Genomic DNA, 22,395 nt, shown 5'->3' on the forward strand with positions numbered 1-22,395 from the left:
TCTAACAACAGAATTATATTTTAAAGTATTTTAACAATGCATATTGTTTTTAAAGTTTACCATAGAGAAAACTGCTGATATTTAAAACTCTCCTAAGCGTCAGAACTCAAGATTCTAAAAAAACATAACAGTAAGATATCCCTCAGAACCCATTGCCATTATTTGAAGAACAAATTCTGATTAACTTATGTATTATTTCTTAACAATAAATGGTTATATGCTATTTGTGAAAATGTATTCCATTCAATTACAAGAAATAAGACGTCATTGCTTAGCAAAGACCTGGAATTAAGATCTCTGATTCTGTTTTATAATTTCTTTGTATGTTGCTATTTTACCTCGCTTTAAAGAGACTCTCCTCTTCCCCAGGGCTGATCATAGTCAATCCCAATCCTAATGGGTTCATGCTGGCAGTGATTTACTTGCCCATCCTTGCTAGGGACTCATAGGTTACTGAGTAGCATCTTGTACAGTTGAGCAGTGTGCAACCAACACAACTGTTTACAACAGCTCTGCTGGTCCCTAACACTCAAGGCTCAGGAACAAACATTGTCAAGGAGACATTGTATCAGGAATCTTCCTTACCAAGCTCCATTTTCTTCTTAAAAGTTGTTCCTTTCATAAGATTGGCTGTTAATGCTGAACAGTTACTTTCCTAGGCATGACTCTCTGCAAATTCATCCAAATATGAGGTTTATTTATTTATTTATTTTAAAAAAAAACATGGTTCTGGGAATCAAATCAGGATCTCAGTCATGCTAGGGATCTACCACTGAGTCCCTAATATACCCCCACCACTCATCTCTGATTGCTCTTGAAGCTCTTGCTGGCCACCTCTCTCCAGTTAGACAGGATAGAATCTGTCTGCTGCAGGAAGAGTCGATCAACCTCCTGTTACCTGCCATCTAGCAAGGCTTGCCTGCGCTGGCCAGAGGTTACTATCTAAATGCAGCTCTGCTCTAACCAAAGAAGTCTTACAACAGTTTGTTCAGAAGAGGTAGAAATAAATGCAACCGATCTCAGTTAAAAACCCCAAGACCAGCTCAGGGCGCTCGTTCTCCAAGTCATTTTTGGAGCAAACCTCAACTGGTTCCATGATGAAAGAGAAACAAACACAAACAAAACCAACAGACAAAACCTAGCAACTTGTCTGTAAAATGTTCAAAAGCCAAATCTAACTCAGAGCAAACCTTTAGTCCAAGTTGGCACTGAATGGAAACTTCTAGAAAACTGGACCTATCAACTCTAACTTCAAAATGGAAAGCTGAGGCAGACAAAGTGGTTACTTTTGAGATCAACCAGATTGCTTGTATCTAGAAACAACCGCCCTGGACTCTGTGATTGGCTTATTTCATTTCCTACTTTGGCTTGCTGACTTGGACTCAGAGATGACGTCAGTGGATCCCTCCCTTGAGTGCTTAGCATTACTGAGTGCAGCTAGTGCTTTGCTGGCAATGCAAACAGTGTAACTCCGGGAAAAGAAGCATAGATGAAATGGCCACCCCACCCACTGATCCATCCAAGCTATCCAAATATTAAAGTTTCACAAGTGCTCATATCACCATCACCTGTGACGTTCTGCTGATCAAACTCCCCCACAATGATCTGTAATTGTAGTGAGGACCTTAAGGCAGTAGCTTCAACCAGTTCTTATCCAGCATGCAGGCGGCACTCTGAACCTGGCGATATTGAAGGGCCTTGCTAGCTGCCTTCTTGGGTCCCAGCTGGTCCTCTACACTCTGGGAAACCAGGTTTAGAACACAGCTTATTGGTCCACACTTCCATTGCTCTGGCTTCAGCAATTTGGCTTGTGCTGGCTCTATGAGGATCTGTTCTTTGTTAGCCAATCCTTACTCTTAGGTGAACCATGCTCACTTGTCTACTGACATGTTTTAAATAAATGGCTGCAAATGATCACAACCCCAATGTGCTTTTTCACTAATGCAACCACCAGAGCACAGTTTTAAAACCCCACATTTTGGCTGTCTCCAGAATCTCATTCTTACCTACCATCCCCTATTTGGCCCTGGCCCCATTGTCATTTGCTCCTGCTCATCTAGCTCCTTTCCCAGGTCCAATGTGGATTTCACATTTCAGAGACAGAAGCCCTGGTGGATCACAAAAGCATTGTCCCCTGGGAAGCTTTGGCATGATGGGGAGACCTGGTTCCCAAGGGAACCATGAGAGTTGGATAGAGTTTGATTTGATAGAGTCCTATTATCACCTTAAGAATTGTCTCAGTGGAAGACACTGATTATAAAAATAAGTACAAACTGACAGCCACATGATCCTGTAAGGACACACATGGCTGGGGACAGTATGCTTACTTACCTCATGTCTTGGCGCTTGATTCTCCAAATAACTGCCTGAGGCAGCCTTTAATTTCTCCACCCAGTGACCTCGGGTTGCCTAAAATGGCAATTGTACAGCTACAGATGTAATAAGGCCAGTGTATTAATGCTTTATTTACGGTGAAGTGTTCCTTCTTGCCCCTGGTTACTATGGATGTCTACCGTGTTAAAAAGAATCATGCCATAGAGTGTCTCCCAAAAAGGTTTTGTGATTTGTTTGAAGTGTACTTGCTTTAGGAATTAAGGCCTTAGTTTGAATGAGAATTAAAAGAATTTGAATAAGTAGGTAAACAGTATTTAAATATATCAAGAAATTCAAATTTTCTGTTTGTTCTTGAGTCAGGGTCTCTAGACCAGGCTGCCTTGAACTAACTTTTTTTTTTTTTTTTTTTCAAGACAGGGTTTCTCTGTGTAGCCTTGGCTGTCTTGAAATTTGCACTGTAGACCAGGCTGACCTCAAACTCACAGAGATCTGCCTGCCTCTGCCTCTGCCTCTGCCTCCCGAGTGCTGGGACTAAAGGCATGCACCACCAATGCTTGGCCGATTCTCCTGGTTTTACATCCCTAGTTTTCAGACCACAGCAGAGCACCATGCTGGGTTTCCATAGTGCTGGGGATTGAACGGGGGGCTTGTGCTTGGTGGACAGCACTCTACCGACTGAGCTACACCCCCTAACCTCTGTATTTAAGCTTGACATCTGATATCAATAAGGCTGCTTAAATGTTAAGATGGTTAATTAATTATTAATTAATTAATTTTCCCAGACAGGGATTCTTTGTATAGTTTTGACTGTCTTAGAACTCGATTTGTAGACCTGGCTGGCTTCAAACTCACAGAGATCCCCTGTCTCTGGCTCCAGAGTGCTGGGATTAAAGGTGTGCACCACCACTGCCCCACAAATGTTAAGATTATTAGGAGTTGTGGGCTGCCCCATCAGCTAAATTACTTGAGAGAAAACCGAGTACAAAATTTATGAAGGAAGACTGAAGAGTATAAGACATCGTCAGAACCTAAATAAAGCAGGCGGTGTAATGTCTTCTTTGAGACAGAAACCAGAAGAAAGTATAAATGAATGCATTTTCTAGGAAGTTGGTTGGATGACATCATGTAATATATTCAAGGTAGTCGTCTACAGTCTAGGTTTTGTTTTGGTTTTTGGTTTTTCGAGACAGGGTTTCTCTGTGGCTTTGGAGGCTGACCTGGAACTAGCTCTTGTAGACCAGGCTGGTCTCAGACTCACAGAGATCCCCCTGCCTCTGCCTCCCAAGTGCTGGGATTAAAGGTGTGCGTCACCACCTAAAAGTTGTGTAGATCGAGTACATCCAATGTTCGTTCAGAAAGCAACATTAGATGGTCGGGTCCTCTCCAGAATAAAGCCTCCCTCACACCTCACACATTACCCTGGTATTTTGGAACTCGTGGAACACTTGAAAATCTTGTTCATCAGTGTACAGCGCCACAGGGGCCACACTAGTTCCCAAACACTGCTACCGGGAACTGCTTGTTCCTTCTAAACACCCTGAATCTAGCATTGTTTTTGATGCTCACCTCCCTTCAAAGAGACGCTCAGCCCTGCACAAGGAGGTAACTGCGTAGAATCGGCATGAGCTCAACTTACCTTCTGGAACCGGATTTAATAATAGTCAGTTGACCCTGGCAGGCATGTACTGTCTGACGACCCATGCAGTATCACATCTAACACCTGCACACCCCCTCGAGGAAGGTGTTGTTACTGCCGTTTCATGCAGGAGGAAACTAACAACGCCAGACATAGGTATGTATGGACAGAATTCACTATTGAATGTTTCACAGCCATTCCTTTGTAGAAAGAAAACTATTTTGCTCTTTGGGAGGTAATCTTTTCGGCGAGGAACAGTATAAACCGCAAGCCAGACTATTCCACATAGCATATAACGGGTACCGAAAATTCAGCCCCAAAAAACTGGACCACGTGGCTTCTTAGACTCCTTCCAGCTTGCTATCTACATCCCATCTCCAGGCATGGCGGCCACTCAGTTTAGGAGGCTTGGGGTATCTTTCTAGTTTGGTCAATCTCCATTCTATTTGGTTCAGAGTTACTGTTCTTGAGTCATAGCGCTCAGAATCTGTGATCGAAAGGATACACGTTTTCACACTAGACAGGATTAGTCATAAGTTCACAGAGAGATCTCAATTTTACATAAAGGAGATCTGAAGTGCAATGAGTAGAACCGATCCCCAAACCAGAGCTGGATTCCGGGTCGCCTAAGTAAAGGCGGTGGCCCTCTGCTGTGCTTCCCATGTGGGATGTTCCAAAGTTATTACTAACATTCTCTGGAAACATTTCTTGGAAAAGCCTTTACACTGTGGATGCCGAAAGGCTTCTTCTTCTTTTTTTTTCAACCATCGCCTAGTCACGGTGTTTTTTCAAATGTTGTCTGGGAGTCAAATGTCTGTCTTCTTTCACACCTCAGGACTGTTAAGCAATGTCTTGCACTGAGGTCTTTGGGAACGTGGGGATGCGTGGATGTGGAAATCACTGGCTCAACCATTTCTAAGACAGCTTATAAATTATTTTAGTTGGGTAAAACTATATTTAAAAAAAGCACTGTGCTAGGTCAGCAATTAGGATATTTACAATATTTTGGCATAGCTAATGTAGCACATGTATACTTAGGAGAATATTTGGGAACAAACACCCTACTTCACAATGGCACCTTACATTCCAAACACAAACTGTGAATTTGTCACAAACCTCTTGGCCTACCACAGAATATATGTTCAAAAAATAACAAAATGAAGGAAGAAATATATAATCTAAATTTAAATGGAACGTTTAAATTTAATTTTAAAGTGAGAAGAGGAAAATGACCCACAATTTAGATCTTATCTCTGAAAAGTCATCTCTTTTTGTCAACCACAAGAGGTGCACAACTTATATGCAATAACAACCATTCTCTTTAGCATAAGGCATGTGAGTAGCTTACACAACTTAATAACTTATAAAAACCTTTTGCTTGGGTAGTGCCTACCTACACAGGAGCCATTAGGTAATATTGCTGTGGATTCTCATGCATATTCATTGCATGGCTTTGTGCTATTCACCAATCATTCATTATCACTTAATGGGGAAACAGAGCTGACATAGCTATACCTAGTCCCTGTTTTATGAGTTCAAGTTTCAGATAGACATTTCTGTGTATTTAAAATAAGATGATCATATATATCCATATATGTATGACAATATATAGAAAAAACCTATATAGTAAAAACAAATTCAAGCAATGAAAAGGCGATAGACTCACAACCAGTCATCAACATAGCTATATGTGTTCTTCCTTTAGTTTATTATGCAAAGGACAGTTTGCTCATGTTGTTCTATGCCTTTTTATAGACTATGGCTTATAGCTGGCAAGATGGCTCAGTAGGTAAAGATGTTTTCTGGCAAGCCTGATGACCCAGGCCCAGAGGATAGGAAGGAGAAAACTGACCCCTGCTAGTTATCCTCTGACCTCCACACAGACACTGTGGCACGTGAATGCACGTACATACATATACACACGATAAGTAAATGTAATCAAAGTTTAAAATTTGGCTTAGACAGTATCCTCTATGAGGACCTGTAGCCATGCTTCATTTAGAAAAAGCTTGCATAGTATTTTCTACTGTATAGATGTCCACAACTCATCAATCAATTCTGGGCATAACTGATTCCATTTCTCCTCATTACAGAGCAGTTACATTATTACAGGGCAGTTCATCTACATGGTGAGCTCCCCAAACTAGACTTAGTGACTCAGATATAGATAGGCATTTCATCTTCAGATTGCTTCCTTGTAATACAGAAAGACAATACTTTTATAAGTTGATCAGTATTGAAATATAATTGAAATGTATTCATTTTGTGTCACTAATGCTCCCATTGGGACATTAATAAAAACAAAAGCAAATGTCACTCTGACCAATACCTGAGCTCTCCAGAATGCCTCAGAGGTGAACACTTGTGTAGTACAACAGACTGCCAAGAGGGAGCACTCTCCCAACACAGCAGTTATCCCATTAGGCAAGCTCCTGAATGCAAAGATTTCAGTGAGGACTCTTATCAAGACCTTATGTTCAGTTAACTTACAACGTGGCTCTCTGAACGATTTATTCATCGGGAGTAAAATTCTTCAAATAGTACAACTGCAAATATTGTGACTCCTGGGCATTATAGAATCTAGTGTTCAAATGTGTCTGACTGTCTTTTGCTGCTCACAGAAAGATTTTTATCTCCATTTGATAACAATACAATATATGTATAATAAATTATAGGTATGTTTTCCAAAAAATAAGTTTATACTTTACTTGGCCAAGAACTTTTGGCTTTAACCCATTTGCCAGTTGAATATATACGACCCACCTTGCCTGCCGGCGTGCCTGTGGAGATAGGCGGACACTGTATTCTCTTGGCTCACTACACTCACTGCTGCTCTAAACCACATTCCCTTTGCTTGTGCTAGCACACCACATGACAACATGAAAGTTTCAGCTTTAATTCTTTACTCCTACTTTCATGTTTATAAAAAATACTGTTTATTTCAAATGCATTTTACATTCTCTGGAAAGGGAGGACTTGGGCCACACTAAGGCAGTTCCAACAGAGTCGATGCAATGCCTGGATCTGACTCTGCCCTTTGAACAGGACATGGCAAGGTAAGCTACCTTTCTCTGCCTCTGACACATCTCCTCTTCCAGAAGGAGGCAGTGGTTGTGCATCTAAGGCTGAAGAAATGAATAACTCTCAACAATGCCTGGCACTGAGATCCATGAAAACTAAGCAGAAAATGTCTAATCAAAGATCCCATATTCTGATAACTATGATATCCTTCTAGCATGGCATGAACATTTTCCAGGGAGCAAACCATGCTTGCCCTCTCTCTCATCTGAAATATGGATACAGTGGGTTTATTTGGTTTGAACTGGTTTTCTTAACAGCCTTGCCTTTCACAGTCTCAATACGGTGATAAACAGATCATATTTGGGGATCCTCCCAGAGCAAGCTCAGCCACTGACATTCTAAGACTGGGCAGCAGCAGAGGGTATTGCAAAAGGAGAGGGAGGGAGGCAGAGGTGGCAGGAACGGACAGAGGGTGAGGGAGGCCTCCGGGGCTCTAGAAGGCAGAGGCTGTTAGCACATGCTCACCACACCACTGTCACACCCTTCACTTGACCACAAATAATCTGGAGCTTTCTTCTAAACGAGCCTGCCATTTGGCCCCTTTAACTAGCTGAGGACTGACATAAAATCCAGAGTGGCCCCAAAAGTGAGCAGAATTACACAATGGCATAGTTTTTCTCATGCAAGTTTTTCTCTGACATAACCCTTCACCCTCCACTCATTTCTCTCACATGCAGTACCAACCCACAGAGCAACTTCTAACTTCAGAGAACCACAAGGAACGGGCCACTCCTACAGCCTCCACCTGCCAGTATTCCCAGACTTGCTGCTCCAGCAAGAATTAATGCCTGTGACCTATTGGACCAGAAGTGTGAAGGCCTGTCGTGAGCCAGAGCTGTACTTACACTGCACTTTAATGCTCAGAGCTGATGACAGGCACTGTGATTTAGTCTACAAATTCCCCGAGCACCGTTTCCATCAGTAACAGATTGTTCCCCCAAACAGTGCGGCCCTCCTACAGAAACTGGAAGGTTCCATGTCTGTCTGTCTGGGTCTAGTCCAGTGTTTGAATTAACAAAGGATAAGGCTGTGCTTCTCAACAGTGGAGAGATGCTGAAATGGAGAGTTTAAAAAGGTCCAGAGACAGAACTACAGGCATCCAGTTTTAAACCTCACACATTCTCTGGTTCCTCTGAGAGTCTCATTGTGAAAGCAGGTTTGAACATGTGCAGATGCTCCTTGGTAAACCGAGAATCTCACTAGCTGTTAGACCTACAGTGGAGGCACTTGGAGAATGCAGAATCCTGTACTCTCATCCCGACAACCTTGGAAGCAGGGCTGGAGTTCAGGTGAGACTCCTAGCTCACGGGCTTCTTCTTTGTGTTCATAAAGCAGCAATGTAGAAGAGAAACTTATATAAATGACAATTCTGCATTGGTTGATTTTTAATTCATGTCCAGGTGTTAGGTAACCACACATGTTATAAGAGCCTTTGATTTTTGTTACATTAGAAAATGCATTTGATTTGAAAATATTATTTTAGTGTATGTATGTATGTATGTATGTATGTATGTATGTATGTATGTATGTCATATGTGAAGGTGCCTGAGAGGCCAGGAGAGGGTATCAGATCTTCTGGAACTGGAGTTACAGGTGGTTGTGAGCCATCTAACATGTGTGCTTGAAACCAAACTTAAGATCAAAAGTATTCTCTCAACCATTGAGATATCTCCCCAGCCCTGATGGGATGTCTCTTTTGAAAATGCAGTCAATTAACTATGATTATCAAAGGTGCTTGGCTTGTCAGTCATAGGTGGTAAATGCAGCATTGAGAGAGATCAAGTTGGAGACAGAATAAAGCATGGTGCTACACAAACCCTTCCTGGAGAGCATCCATGACCACACACACAGTGGAGTCCAAAGGCCAGGGCTGTCAACAAATAATGCCATGCCACGCCTACAAATAAGCAAGAAGACACAGATCCAAGGCTGCAACAAGACAAACACAAATCACCTGTAAACTTAGGAAAAGACCTCCAACTGCTCAGAAACAAGGGCAATGCATTTACAATGTACATTACCCACACAGGAGAAACAATTCTGAAGGGGCTGGGTGTGTAGCTCAGGAGTAGACCTTGTGTATCCACCAAGGTTCCTTTCTCAACCAAAGCATTCTCCAAAGGTGAAGAATGGCACTACTGGTAAAATGGCACTACTGCCCTGAGTATAACTTTTCCAACTTGGCATTGGTGGAAATAACAAGAGTCAGTTAAAACTGAATGCACTTCCCAGCCTGGTGCTCTAACTTGTGGGCGCTTTCTTCCCAGGCCATCCTATAGGTCCACACACGGGAGTTCACTGGAGCATTGTTTACAATGGGAAAGTCAGGGTCGGGGCCAAGAAAGGCTATGAAGGAACAATTACAACGTCCAGTATGAGATGAGGCTAAATAAACCAGGCTGCATAGATAGAACAGGTTCTGCACAGCCCTTCTTCCAGCAGTCCTAAAATACCACCAGGTGCTCTTAAGAGAGATGATGTCAAAATGTACAAAGCATGGCTTGTGGCCATTTTAATGCATCGATTAGGAGGTAAGCATCGATTAGGAAGTGTTGACATATACAACAACAACAAAACAAAGCATTGCTTCGACAGCTGGTACTGAGTTCAGTAAATATTACACTAAATATACACCAATGACTAACATAATCTGTACTAAATGGACACATAAAGCAAAAAGCCTATGAGACTGTCAAGGGTGAATATCTTCAGGGAGAAGAATACAAATGTGACAGGGCAGGTGGAGGGAAATACAACTTCTTTTGTTGTTTTAATTCATTCAGTTATTCGTTATTATTATTATTATTTTAATGAAAAGCACTGAATAAGGACAAGGAGATAGGGAGGAGTTGAAACACAATAAGGAGAGCCAGGCCTTGCTGTATTCATCTCTACACTGATTTTATTCTTGTCTCCCGGTGGCATCTGCCTCGCTGGTCACCAGCAGTCCCACGTTCTCCTGCCCTCACCACAACCCCATGAGCTAGTGATGCATATTCTCATGGAAGGCTGCTGCCGTGGGCAGTGTGGCAGATCCAACCCTAGAATCTAGCCTTCCCAGTGCTGAGCTGCTATCAGTTCCATCTATTACTTTAGGGATTTGCTTTTTTGTGTGTGGCATTTCAGATTATTTTCTTTTTCATGCTACATTGGTTTCAAGTTATTTCTAAGCAGGGATGCTACATCTATGAAGCAGCTTGAAAGAAATATTCTAATAATTGAATTAGCCAAAAATTAATGTACTTCCCCTCTTGCAGCAATCCCTACCTTCCTTGCTACTCTGAGAGTATGTGCTGGTTATGAATTCCTTCATCTTGCTCAAATATGCTGGTTTTCTAGCCTTAAGTCCATTTGAGAAAACAATATACAACACTTTCCAGTACCTTTCTTTAAAACAAGAAGTGGCTTTGGTGGTCAGAAAAGGAAAAAAAAAAGGGTTATCACATAAACCAGCAGCCACCAAACAGCCAGGCAGAAAGCATAGGATCCAAACATCCTCTAACACAAGGCAATTGAACAACTGATGCTCACACCCAAAACTTGGAGAAAAATTAGATTTACTTAAACACTCTTCATTTCTTCCATTCTTTCCTTCTCTTTCTAATAATTTCTTGGAAAATTTTGGCATTTATTTATTTATTTATGTGCAAGTGAGTAGGCATGCATGTCACATCACACGTGTGGATGTCAGAGGACAACTTATGGGAGCCTGTTCTGTCCTTCTACCATGTCAAATCAGGGACTGGTGGTCAGGCTTATCGGCAAGGACTTTTACACAACAAGCCAGCTTTCTCAAACAGGTTGAACAGCCCATATTTGAAATGCCTGGGACCAGAAATAGTTCAAGGTTTGGAGCTAGGATGGTTTGAATGAAAACGGTGCTTCATAGACTCTTATGTTTGAATGTTTGGTCCCTAGTTAGTGGGACTGTTTGGGAAGATTAGGAGGTGTGGCCTTGTGAGAGGAGGTGTGTCACTGGAGGTGGAGGCTGAGGTTTTAAAAGCCCATACCAGCCCCCCCCTCTCTCTCTCTTCCTCTCTCTCTCTCTCTCTCTCTCTCTCTCTCTCTCTCTCTCTCTCTCTCTCTCTCTCTCTCTCTCTCTCTCTGCTTGCTTTCTGCCTGTATATCAGGATATAAAGCCCTCAGCTACTGCTCCAGCACCACGCCTGTCTGGTCCATGACATGATGATTCTGGACTAACTCTCTGAAACTGTAAGAAAGCCCCAATTTAAATGCCTTCTTTAATAAGAGTTGTCTTAGTCACCATGTCTCTTCACAGCAATGGAATAGTAACTAAAGAGATTTTTGGACTTGGGGACCTTCGGATAGATGTCGCCAATTGAGCATCTTTAATCCCCAAATCTGAAGTGGTCTAAAGTCTGAACTTTTTGAATTTTTGGATTAGCATGCTCTACCAGTATCTCTTATATGGAGGTTGGCATCAACACTTGAACTTCTACCTCAATTAATATATTATAGTCTCTAATGTGTTTCCCCCTCTCCGTTTTAAAAACTGGGTAAGAACAATGAAGCATCTAAAAATATAAATTAGAAAAAAAGGTGCAAAAAATTATTCCACAGATGGTTAGATTATATTTCTTCAGGTCATTTGTCATTCTTGGGAGAAAATGAACAATGACTTCAAAAATTAATGATGTGGTCTGGCTTGAAGGTAAACCAGGAGGTACATGCTTATATAACTATATCTTCTACTAAGCACACACACCACCTGTGATGAATAAAGATGCAAGGAGAAAGGCTATATGAAAGACATGCCAAGCTCCACAGGAGATGAAGAGCACGTGTCACAGGCCTCGTGCAGAATAAACAGGACACCAGCTCACCTGAGTCCTTCATGGGGCAGAGAGCACACTGCATGCCCCACGCCTCCCCGTACAGACAGCAGCACTCGGTGTACGTTGTCTGCTTGCCCACCAGAGGACGGCTGCACACATACTCCTCACTCAAATGCTCCCAGCACAGATCTTGGTAGACATCAGTTTCTTCTATTTGTTCTGAAAAGGAAGACATGGTTCCATGACAATTGCACTGTTATTCCTATTTCATCGACACTGCCGTGGAAGCCAGCAAGTTTCAAAGTTTCCATCCCTACTTCTATGAGCAACTTCCAAGGAATAGTCTCAATTCAGCCTGCTCTTTCCACAGATCACATCTTTGTCATCTCCAGCTGAATGCTGTTCCATCAGCTGACATTCCGTCTGGGTGAATGCTTGCCCTAAGACAGTCCTCTCAATATAGAAAGTTCTCATTATCTTGCTGTCCTTTGATGGGCTTCTGTCAACTTCTGCCACTTCCTTCCGTATCCATGATTTTCTACTCTTTTCATCTGCTCAAACCCTGGCCTAATAACACCTCACTCTAGAATGTTCAATTCTAAACTTTGTACCTTTGTTTCATCTGAAGGAATCTCCTAAATATGAGGAGTGATTGATTGATCATAACAATAATCAAAGACACACCACATCCTCAGAGACTAGTGGGGATTTCCATCTATGCACTTTCGAAGTCTTCACTTTGCTGAACTTCGCACTCTGTTCTGTCTAGCTTTATCCATGTCATGCACCCTGGGAAAACACATTATTTTTCCAGACCTCTCATTTTCCTCTGAAGTTTAAGTGTGACGAATGCTCAGGTGGAACAGCCCTTCCATGAGCTCAGCCCCTCTGTATCCTGATATTCCCTTAATGGGAACTGTGGGGGTTTGAAAGAACATGGCCCCCAAAGGAGTGGCACTATTAGGAGGTGTGGTCTTGATGGAGGAAGTGTGGTCTTGATGGAGGAAGTGTGCCATTGTGAAGGTGGGTTTTGAGGTCTCATGTATGCTCAAGCCATGCTCAGTGACACAGATTACTTCCTGTTGCCTGAATAGTAAGATGTAAAACTTTCAGCTCCTTCTCCAGAACCATGTCTGTCCGCATGCCACCATGTCCTGCCCCTGAACTGTTATGTAAGCCACCCAATTAAATGTTTTCCTTTATAAGAGTTACCGTGGTCATGGTGTCTCTTCACAGCAATAGAAACCCTAACTAATACATCCAGAATAGTAAATCTACACATGAACCATATATATCTCATTATTTCTCTTAGTAGCTCTCTTTACTTCCTTAAGCTAACCATGGAATTAATGTCCCTATTTTTGAGACATTTCCATTTTTAGTTTAAAAGACAATCTTGAGCATTTATCTGAATAGACATTTGTATCTCACATCCAAACATACCATTTGATTCAGTTGGCTGCACACATCTTTTCTCAGAGGCATCCAGGACCATTGGGTGAGTGCAAAAACAGTTGTAAGAGCCCTCCGTATTAACACACTGGCCATCGATACAACTGTTAGGGTCTTGACATTCATCCATATCTTAAGAGGAAAAAAAATCACCCAAGAAAATCAGCAATAATTTGTGCTTCATACAGTTATCAAAGTTAACATGCTGATAAATTCAGTCCTGATCCCAAGAGCCATCACATTTGAATTAACTACACATCATCATCCACAGGAGAACCCTGTGGCTGGAAAGACAGAGTCACTGAGGAAAAGCAATGCTGCTACTGCTGCTATTAAATATGTAAAGGAAATATGTAAAGGAATGGAACATGCTTAGAAACTTAAGATAAAATGCCCTTAAAAAAGAATACTTTTACTATTATTTCCTTATGCTGAATTTTTCTGCCTATAGTACATGGTTTTCTGCTTAAGGATTAAAGTCTATGTGAATATTTAAAAATGTCCTCTGATTGCATTACTGATCTGACTGATGGAACAGGAAGTTCTACAGCCTAGGAGGACTCTGCAGTCATATTGGTGACCTGGATTGTAATTCCACAATGACAATGAACTCCTTTCCTGACACCCATTCAATACAAGGATGAAAGGTTTTTATTTCTCAGATCTTGCTCAAGAAAGAGATCTACAAAACACTTGTCTTTTAAAGACACAATTTAGAAATAAAATTTATAAATAAAAATTATAGCATTTTTATTACATAGCATTCCTTTTTTTTTCCTGTACATTTTCCCAGCACACGTTACTATATTCTCTTAAAGCTTACCAAAACACTGTAATTTGACAGGATCATAGTACGTCCCTTGCTTACAGTAGCATTCATACCCAGGCTGAGTGTTCAAACAGTAACCATTTTTGCAGATTTCCTCCCCAAACAGCAGGCATTCATCAGCATCTATGGCAAGAGAAATAGGAATATGTTTTTATTTTCACTTGAAGAAGAATCTAACCAATATCTGGTTTTAGATTAGATATTATTATGCTCAAAAGATTCTTATGATATAGAATATAAAATTCTTAAAATTGGACCCAACTGACAGATGCAGAATGTGATGAGATATGTTCTGATGCCACCTCACCCTCAGTGAGCTAGTCTTTGGATTCCACAGTGGCTCTCAGAACCTGCTCTAATGTAGCCTTCATGAAATTGGCCTTTCTATCTGTGGTAAATGTCACCCCATTTACTAGCTGAGATGGACAAAATGCCAAGAACTCTTTGATGGACACGAAGAAGATCTTTTCTGCGGAGGGAGGGAAATCCATGGAATTGCAAGTTATAAAGAGGGTTGGCAGGCCCACTTCCCCCACTGAATTAACCCTTGGCCATCACAGTTGTCTCCATGATAAACTGGATACAGCCGGGTCCACCAGTGTACTAGGATTCCAAGGATAAATAAGATAATCTATATTAAGGATTCTGGACACTCCGAGGTTGCCTGTTCAAGAAGTTCAGAGCAAATGCCATCTAGCTCTTATTTTGAAAACTCTCAACGCCATGGAATACATGCTCGAATTTATACAAATGGAAAAAGGCAGTGCGGAGCACAGAATGTGTGGCAGTAAAGGGCCTGCATCCCATCTCCTTCCACACTGGAAGCACCGTTAGGAGGAGGAGCTGGGTTTTATATAAAAGAGAGGATGGCTGTATCGTAAAATTGAGGTTCATAACATGAAGTGCATTTTAACTGCATTCCTGTAAAAATGGGATATGTGATATTTATGAACGTGAAAACCATTCAACATATACTGCAAACCAAGTCTTCCAATCCAGTTGGACTAAATCATAGATGTATTTTAAAAACACAAATGGAATTTCTTGCCCAGCTACTGAATTAGCCCATACCATTCAAATACTAGCTTTCCAAAAGTAGATGGATAATAAAGCCATTTTCATAGTCTCTTTTCCAGCTACTTTCCAGTTTTCACTATTAAGCTATAATGGAAAAAATTACCTTATATATAGTATTTCATTATAATATCTCTACTATGGAACTGTCAAAAGTCAGTTAATGAAGAAATGTTCCTATATATGAACATTCACCATTAAAAAAAGGCTACACACTTATTTGTTCAACAATAGCATTAAGGATATAAAATAGCCAGTTTCATTTTTCCCATTTTCTTGTTTTCATTATGAATCTATGGGCATTAGATAAACAGTATAGGAAGAGCAAGAAAGGCTACTAAAAAAAGTATGATTCTTAGCTTCATACCTAGTCATAAAGGGCACCATGATAATCAAACTTACATGCTCATGGTTTATATAATTTGGAGTGTATGTCTAGGTGAAAGAATACCTCCTGACTACAATCTTTTGTGGTAAGTAGTTTTGCACATATTATTTCATTGAAAGTTCACTGTAATTCTGAAAAAATTCCTGTTTCAGAGCTGAACAGCTGGAAACTCAGGTCATATGACCTCTCAAGGTCACATAGCCTCTGGGATTCTGACCTCAAATCGGAGTTTTGTCCAGCATCCTCAGAGATCTTCCTCCTGGGGTGGAAAAGGGGCACAGCCACCAGTTTCCACAGCCCAACAGAACTCTACCACTGTGTAACCCAAGCCAGGCTCCTACCCGAGTGACAGACACATGTTGCAAACTCATGACACTGACCTTTATAGCTCTCACCACCGGTGTTGTAAGAGGATTCTCCAGTGGGGACAAATCCTTTCCCTCTAGGGCACATTTCTGTGAACTCAGCTGATTTTAAGAGAGACAAAAGCAAAAAATAAAAAATGCAATCAGTCAAAAAAGAAAACAAAGCATCAACATTTCCCCGAGCACATGTTTTTAATCCAGCTTCTCCTTCTCAGACTCAGAAACTTTTAAATACTCGATCAATAAATCCAGCATGGTCTCAAAGTCACAGACTAGGTGAGAAGATGGCCAATTCTAGAAGTTGATACATTTTATTTTTCTTTTCTTTTCTTTAAGACAGGGTCTTACTGTATTGTCCTGACCAGCCTATGATTCTCTAGGCAAACCGGGCAGGCCTTGAACTCACAGAGATCTGTCTGCATCTGTCTCCTGAGTACTTGAATTCAGGGTATGCACCACCATGCCTGACAACCTGCCATATGTCCTACTTCTCCCATGTTTTATTTAATATCATGATTGCTATTTTTGCATTACTATGGTGGTTAGTGTTCTGAAGGTTTAGTAAGAGCCCACACAGGAACAGTTTGTCTTAAATATATAACAGTGCTGTCATCAGTATAAAATAGGAAGACTCTGGGGAACTAGAGAGACAGATCATCACTTAAGAGTGCTCCTCAATCAGGAGGGCAGGGGTGTAGATCCCAGCACCCACATAATCTCAGCTTAAAGAGGGGACAGAGGCAAGAGGATCGCTAGGGCATGATGTCTTCCAGCCTAGCTGAGAAAACTTGAGTCCAAGGTTTAGGGAGAGACCCTGCCTCAAAACACTAGATGGGAAATGATGGAGGAGGAAACCTGGTTCTGGGTACCCAAATGGACACGTTAACCTACACATGTAAGTGAGCATATGCCAACATATGCACAGACACAAATAAGTAAATAATGAGATTTCTCTTATTTTAAAAGGAAATAAAACTGAATTATCTTTCATAGCATCCTATAGAGCCTGACTGTAACCGTGCATCCTATGACAGGCAGAATTTAAGAATTCATATGGAGTATGAAGGGATGCTCTCTTGACCTGGACACATGGGGAAGGGCCTAGGCCTGGCCCAGGATGATGTGGTAGACTTTGGGGAGCCACTTTTGAGGGCCTTACCCTGCCTGGGGAGTGGAGGGGGTATGGCTAGGGGCAGGTGGGATGTTGGGGGGGAGGGAAGGGAGAGGGAGAAGGGATTGACATCTGAAGCAAGCTTGTTCCTAATTTGAACTAATAAAATAATAATAATAATAATAATAATAATAATAATAATAATAATAATAATAATAAAAGAATTCATATGGAGGTGGGATGAGGGCAAAGGCTCTGGGCTGGAGGGTAGTTCACTGAAGGACAGGCTCATTGGAGTCACTAAGGCAGAGAATGCTATATCAGGACCTCAAAGTCATAACTAAAAGGTACCCCTTCTCAGGCCAGTGAACATCATGTCATGCGAACAGGCAGTGTGAACACAACAGTCAGTAGATCTTACCTGTCCCCTGGACAGGGCAGGGGAAGATCTCACAGTTGTCTCCCCAGCCAGCACCTGACGTACAGCAGCATTCTTGTTTGGTGACATTGGGGGCCAGCACGTTATCACAGAGACTAGCATCATTGAGATTATAGTAGCATTCCTTCTTTTCTTCTCTGGGTTGATGATTTACACGAGAATCTAAAAAGTATAGAGAAAACATTGGTGGGACAGTCAAGTAAAAATCAAGACAGGACAGAGGCCATGGGCTTGTGTCTCTTACATGTTCTTGACAGGAGATCATGTTTCATCTTCAGGGCCAGATTCTCCCACGTTAAGATAAACATGCACTTGAACCCTGAATTTTGGTAGGTTTTAATACACTCCAGAGTGTAAATCTGTCAAAACCATTTCCTTTTACGTTAACCAATTACTGTATTCTTGTAAATTTAGCTGTGAGAAGTTTCCATATCTGCTCCTTTTTTTTTTTTTTTTTTTTTTTGCCAACCAAGGGCCATTCTTTATAGATCTGTAACACCTACTTAAGTTATTAAAATTTTTCCCCAGATGGGACCAGAGATCTGGGACCACATGTAATAATTAACCCTTTGGCAGTTATTTGGATCAACCATGCCCAAGTCAGTTCTGAACAGTGCATTTTGGAAGATAGTAGAAAAAAAAAAATGCGGTAACCTGGAGCCCAATAAACAACCTTTCATCCCTGAAAAATCTAACTAGTTAAATGGTGAAAATATATAACTCAGAAGGAAGCTGTGAGCTCCAACAAAGTTGCAGTGTAGGACTGCAAGTCTGGGTTCAGATTCTGTTCAGATGGGCCCTGAAGGAAGACATTTTCTAACATTTTCTCTATGACAGTACACGAACAGGGTGATATGAAATAACGTACATAACAACAACAAAGTCTACTCATTTCCAGAAAAAATATAAATAATGGCATGGTTAGATTTGAATTGATTTACATCTTTGATTATTATATTGTGACACAGCTTGGAAAGTAATATAATTTCTTCCACCAAATGCTATAGAATTCGGATGATTGCCTATGGCCCAGTTGGAATTTATCAATTATAGTTTTTATTTTATACTGCACAAAATAAGAGCTGGCAGTGGCTATCCTAGTTACTTAGCATATTATTAACACAATGTTTTCATTAGAGTTCTACCATTTTGGATTATTAGGTTCAAAGAAACCACAAAAGAGAATAGTTATGAGTAAGGGGAAGATTAAGAATCTAACACAGACTTACCCACTGTTGAAGCTGGTAGGTCACAATATGAGAGACATTTAATGAGCTATTTTCACAATCATTTGCTATGTATTGGTTTTGTCAGGGTCAAGTTGACCCTAAGCAGTTTAAGGGCATTTCTAAAGCAAGAGTTCACAAAATGTCATCAGGAAACTATTGTCTTACTTCCTCTTATGGAACAAGCAAAGAATCAAACCACCTTTCAGATCCATGATATCCTCCAAGCAGAGTGCCAAGAACACCAAAGATCCTTCTAGAACTTTACATGTTGATTCTCTCTTTGACAGATTTTGAGCTTGGACTCTAAATGAATTGCCCAGCAGGTGGTATCCCAACTAAGACTAAAAGTCTAGGAAAAGACTAAAATACAGATTCCCATGTGTCAGCTAGAAAGTAGTCTCAAATCAGTCCTCTGTGTGTAGACTGGGTAAGCCTTGCCTGAAATTAATTGCTTCACACATGGGCAGGATAGACTTTTACTTCTGTGTTGATGGAAGCCATCTTGGCCAAAAGGGCTTATGAACAGAGTTATTAGGGAAAATCAAGAATAGCCATTTAAAATTATGATTAAATCATTTCCAGAAACCTTACAGGAAAATTTATAAGTGTTTCCTACAATATTTTCAATGTTACTGTTCAGTTTTACTCTCAGGTAGGCAAAAAATGGTAGCTATTAAGTAATGTATTAAAAACATAAATCAGAAAAGCAACAGTTTTATAGGTGAAGTTTTTAAAAAGATCAATAATATTTTCCTTATGTACAAAGTTAGAGTATGTCTGATTTATTTTAATAAAATGTAGTATTATGTAGAAGAGCTCCAATGTTGATAATAAAAAAACAAGGGTTCATTCCAAATCAAAGCATGACAAATTATATGCATATACATGATGTAATTTTTATATAGTACATGTTTTGTGTTCTTTTTTTTACATTTACATCACAGAAGACAACAACATTATCTTTGTGTTTTGCCTTGCACTGGAAGGAGGTAGAGATATTACATAAGAGAAATAATCAGCAATACAATTGTATTATTCAGTTTTTTTTTCAAATGCTGTTCTTATTTTCTTTCCAAGCTGTTTGAGAGTTCAGTGTTTACACAGCTGAAATGGAGAGTCAGGAGAGCCTTCATCCATGTTGGAAAGAAACACAAATTCTTTTTCAAAAACTGATCCACAGAGGTCATTCTGGGCAAAAAAATACAGCATCCCCATCTCCCAGACCTTTAAACGATCAACTTCCTGGAGCCTTTTTCCACTGGAGTAAAAAAAATCTCTGATCAATGCGTGTGTGTGTGTGTGTGTGTGTGTGTGTGTGTGTGTGTGTGTGTGTAAATCTCTGATCAATGCATGTGTGTGTAAGAGAGAGAGAGAGAGAGAGAGAGACAGAGAGAGAGAATGTGTACACACACACACACACACACACACACACACACACACACACACACACGGTAGTTTTTCTGAAGAATTTCTGTGAGTTTAGACCACTGTTGCCAGGAGCATCAGGTTCCATTGGAAGATGATTTTCTACAGTCAAATGAATGGTTATGAAAATTGTTAGGAATGGAGTAAATGGTTGTTCTTTTCCTTAAAGACTATTGGTAAGATTGGCCATGCCACATCCAATGCCACAGACTTCTAAGAAACATATTACTTCTCTGGCATTTTCAGATTTGATTTTTCTTATTCATACTTGCTATCTGGCCCATCATTTGGGTATGAAGATCAATATACACACCTTCATCCTAGCTGTATGTATAGTGATAGCAAGAACATCAACAGGGTTTTGACATTTTTACATTGATTTTACTTTTTGTTTGGTTTTAGTGACAGGGATCTACAGGACCCTATACATGCTAGGCCACGTTCTACCACTGAACCACACCCCCAGCCTCAGGTGGTTCTGTTTTGAAGGAACTGTTGCTAAAGAACTTTCAGGTGAGCACAGAGTAACTATGCTCCATGAGGCAGGTAATGATGGCATCTTCACCTTCTGCAGGCAGAAACCCAGGTCGGCACCAAGTGTCCATCTCTCTGTGGGATGTAACATCTTAGCGTATCGAGTTGCTTGCCTTTACTCTGCTCTTCCTTTTCTCTCTTATGATAAATGAGGAGAGGGAACAGGCGACCCTTGCTGGTGTGAGGTCATCTGCATGGCCTCCTATGGACTGCATGGACTCAGCCCTCTGTTCTACATAGGAATGAGGGACTGGAGTTGCTGTGCGGCCTGCAAAGCCTTTGGGATAATGCTTTTGGCTCAGCTAATGAGGGGTGGATGTTCACTCATAAAGGCTGTTTCCTTCTTTTCTCTTCCCTAAACATGCCTGACCCTAGAGTCCGCTGATGGCGTGAGATGATCTAGAATGTTTTTATCTCATTTATTTAAAGTGGAAATGGATCTTGAATTCACCTTCCATTGTATTTGCAGTGTATTGTGAAGGTCGCTGCAAGCTGTTTGCCTCTACACTGCCTATGCATGGTTACCATTCTGAAGGTCAAGACCTAATCTTCTCCAAACCCTTTAGAGATAGTCAATCACAATGGTCAAAGAGTGTGGCAGAGGGGTATATATAAATTGTGCCCAGTTCCATACTGCTCATAGTCCTGAGAGGACCTGTTTATCAAGCCTTACAGAGGTGATAATATTCAGTGAATTACTTCTAACAGAATGACCCCAGGAAACTTGATTCTCTGTTCTAGTTGGGAAATTCCACCAGACATTAATATTTTATATTACCTCATATTTTGAGAGCAAGGTAACTCTACAATAATATTTCAAGACATAGTAAAAATGGAACTTCCTAGGCAGTGGTAGTGCACGCCTTTAATCCCAGCACTGGGGAAGCAGAGGCGGGCAGATCTCTGTGAGTTCCAGTCCAGCATAATCTACAAAGAGAGTTCTAGGACAGCCAGGGCTGTTACACAGGGAAATCCTGTCTCAAAAAAAATGCAACATAAGAGATGCACACATAGTGTTTTTCTACTTTTCTCACTTGAGAACTTGCAAAATAAGGAGGAAGGTGTCATTTGTTTTTGAAAGTGGGACTTAGGAGAGGGCTGTAGTGAATTTCAGAAGTCACCAACAACAGGAACATGAAGCAATGTAGAGAAAAAGGTAAGATCACCAAAAGGTGGTCTGCTTAGATGGGGAAGATAAATATGAAATCAGGAAGCAAAACACAGAATACATCACTTAAAAAAGCACATGGGCACAGTTCCTATCCACTCTTTGTTTTGTTTTTAGGACATGGGGTATCTTCTGTGTATGGCTTCTCAGACTTGGCATCCTCCTGCCTTAGCCTCCTAAGTGCTGGCATCACAGGCATGCGCCATCATAGCCAGAAGTTCTAGTTAAAGAGGTCAGTGTGATGGGGAGTTATGCCAACAAGCTGTGTGCACTGGGCTGTAGTGTCCACTCCTGGACATTATTCACACCTAAGTCACAATGCAAAGAACAGTCCAGAGAAGGCTACCACAGAAGGCTTCCTGGCAGAAGTGACATCTCAATTTAGTTTTTGAAAGATGGATTCAGAAGAGAAAAAACAAACCCCACCAAATTAGGGTACGACTGGGGCACAAAAAGTAAACTGTTCCTGTGTTTGTGTGAGCAGAATGGAGTTGGGTGGGGGTCAACAGAAGGCATTTTAGCTGCAAGACTGGG

General features: G+C 41.0%; 1 protein-coding gene across 10 annotated transcripts in view; it reads right to left on the reverse strand.

Moving 5' to 3' along the window:
* Ltbp1 (latent transforming growth factor beta binding protein 1) overlaps window positions 1-22,395 on the reverse strand; it is a 373,886-nt gene that overhangs the window by 14,927 nt on the left and 336,564 nt on the right. For all 10 annotated transcript variants that reach the window (XM_027426071.1, XM_027426069.1, XM_027426070.1 and 7 more), the window contains 5 exons: window positions 17,488-17,667; window positions 15,971-16,057; window positions 14,123-14,251; window positions 13,291-13,431; window positions 11,896-12,066 (listed from right to left, as the gene is read on the reverse strand). In XM_027426071.1, the coding sequence (XP_027281872.1) occupies window positions 11,896-12,066; window positions 13,291-13,431; window positions 14,123-14,251; window positions 15,971-16,057; window positions 17,488-17,667 (708 nt within the window). The remainder of the gene's footprint in view (window positions 1-11,895; window positions 12,067-13,290; window positions 13,432-14,122; window positions 14,252-15,970; window positions 16,058-17,487; window positions 17,668-22,395) is intronic.

The sequence above is a fragment of the Cricetulus griseus genome, chromosome 7, assembly GCF_003668045.3.
Source record: "Cricetulus griseus strain 17A/GY chromosome 7, alternate assembly CriGri-PICRH-1.0, whole genome shotgun sequence".
NCBI lineage: Eukaryota > Metazoa > Chordata > Mammalia > Rodentia > Cricetidae > Cricetulus > Cricetulus griseus.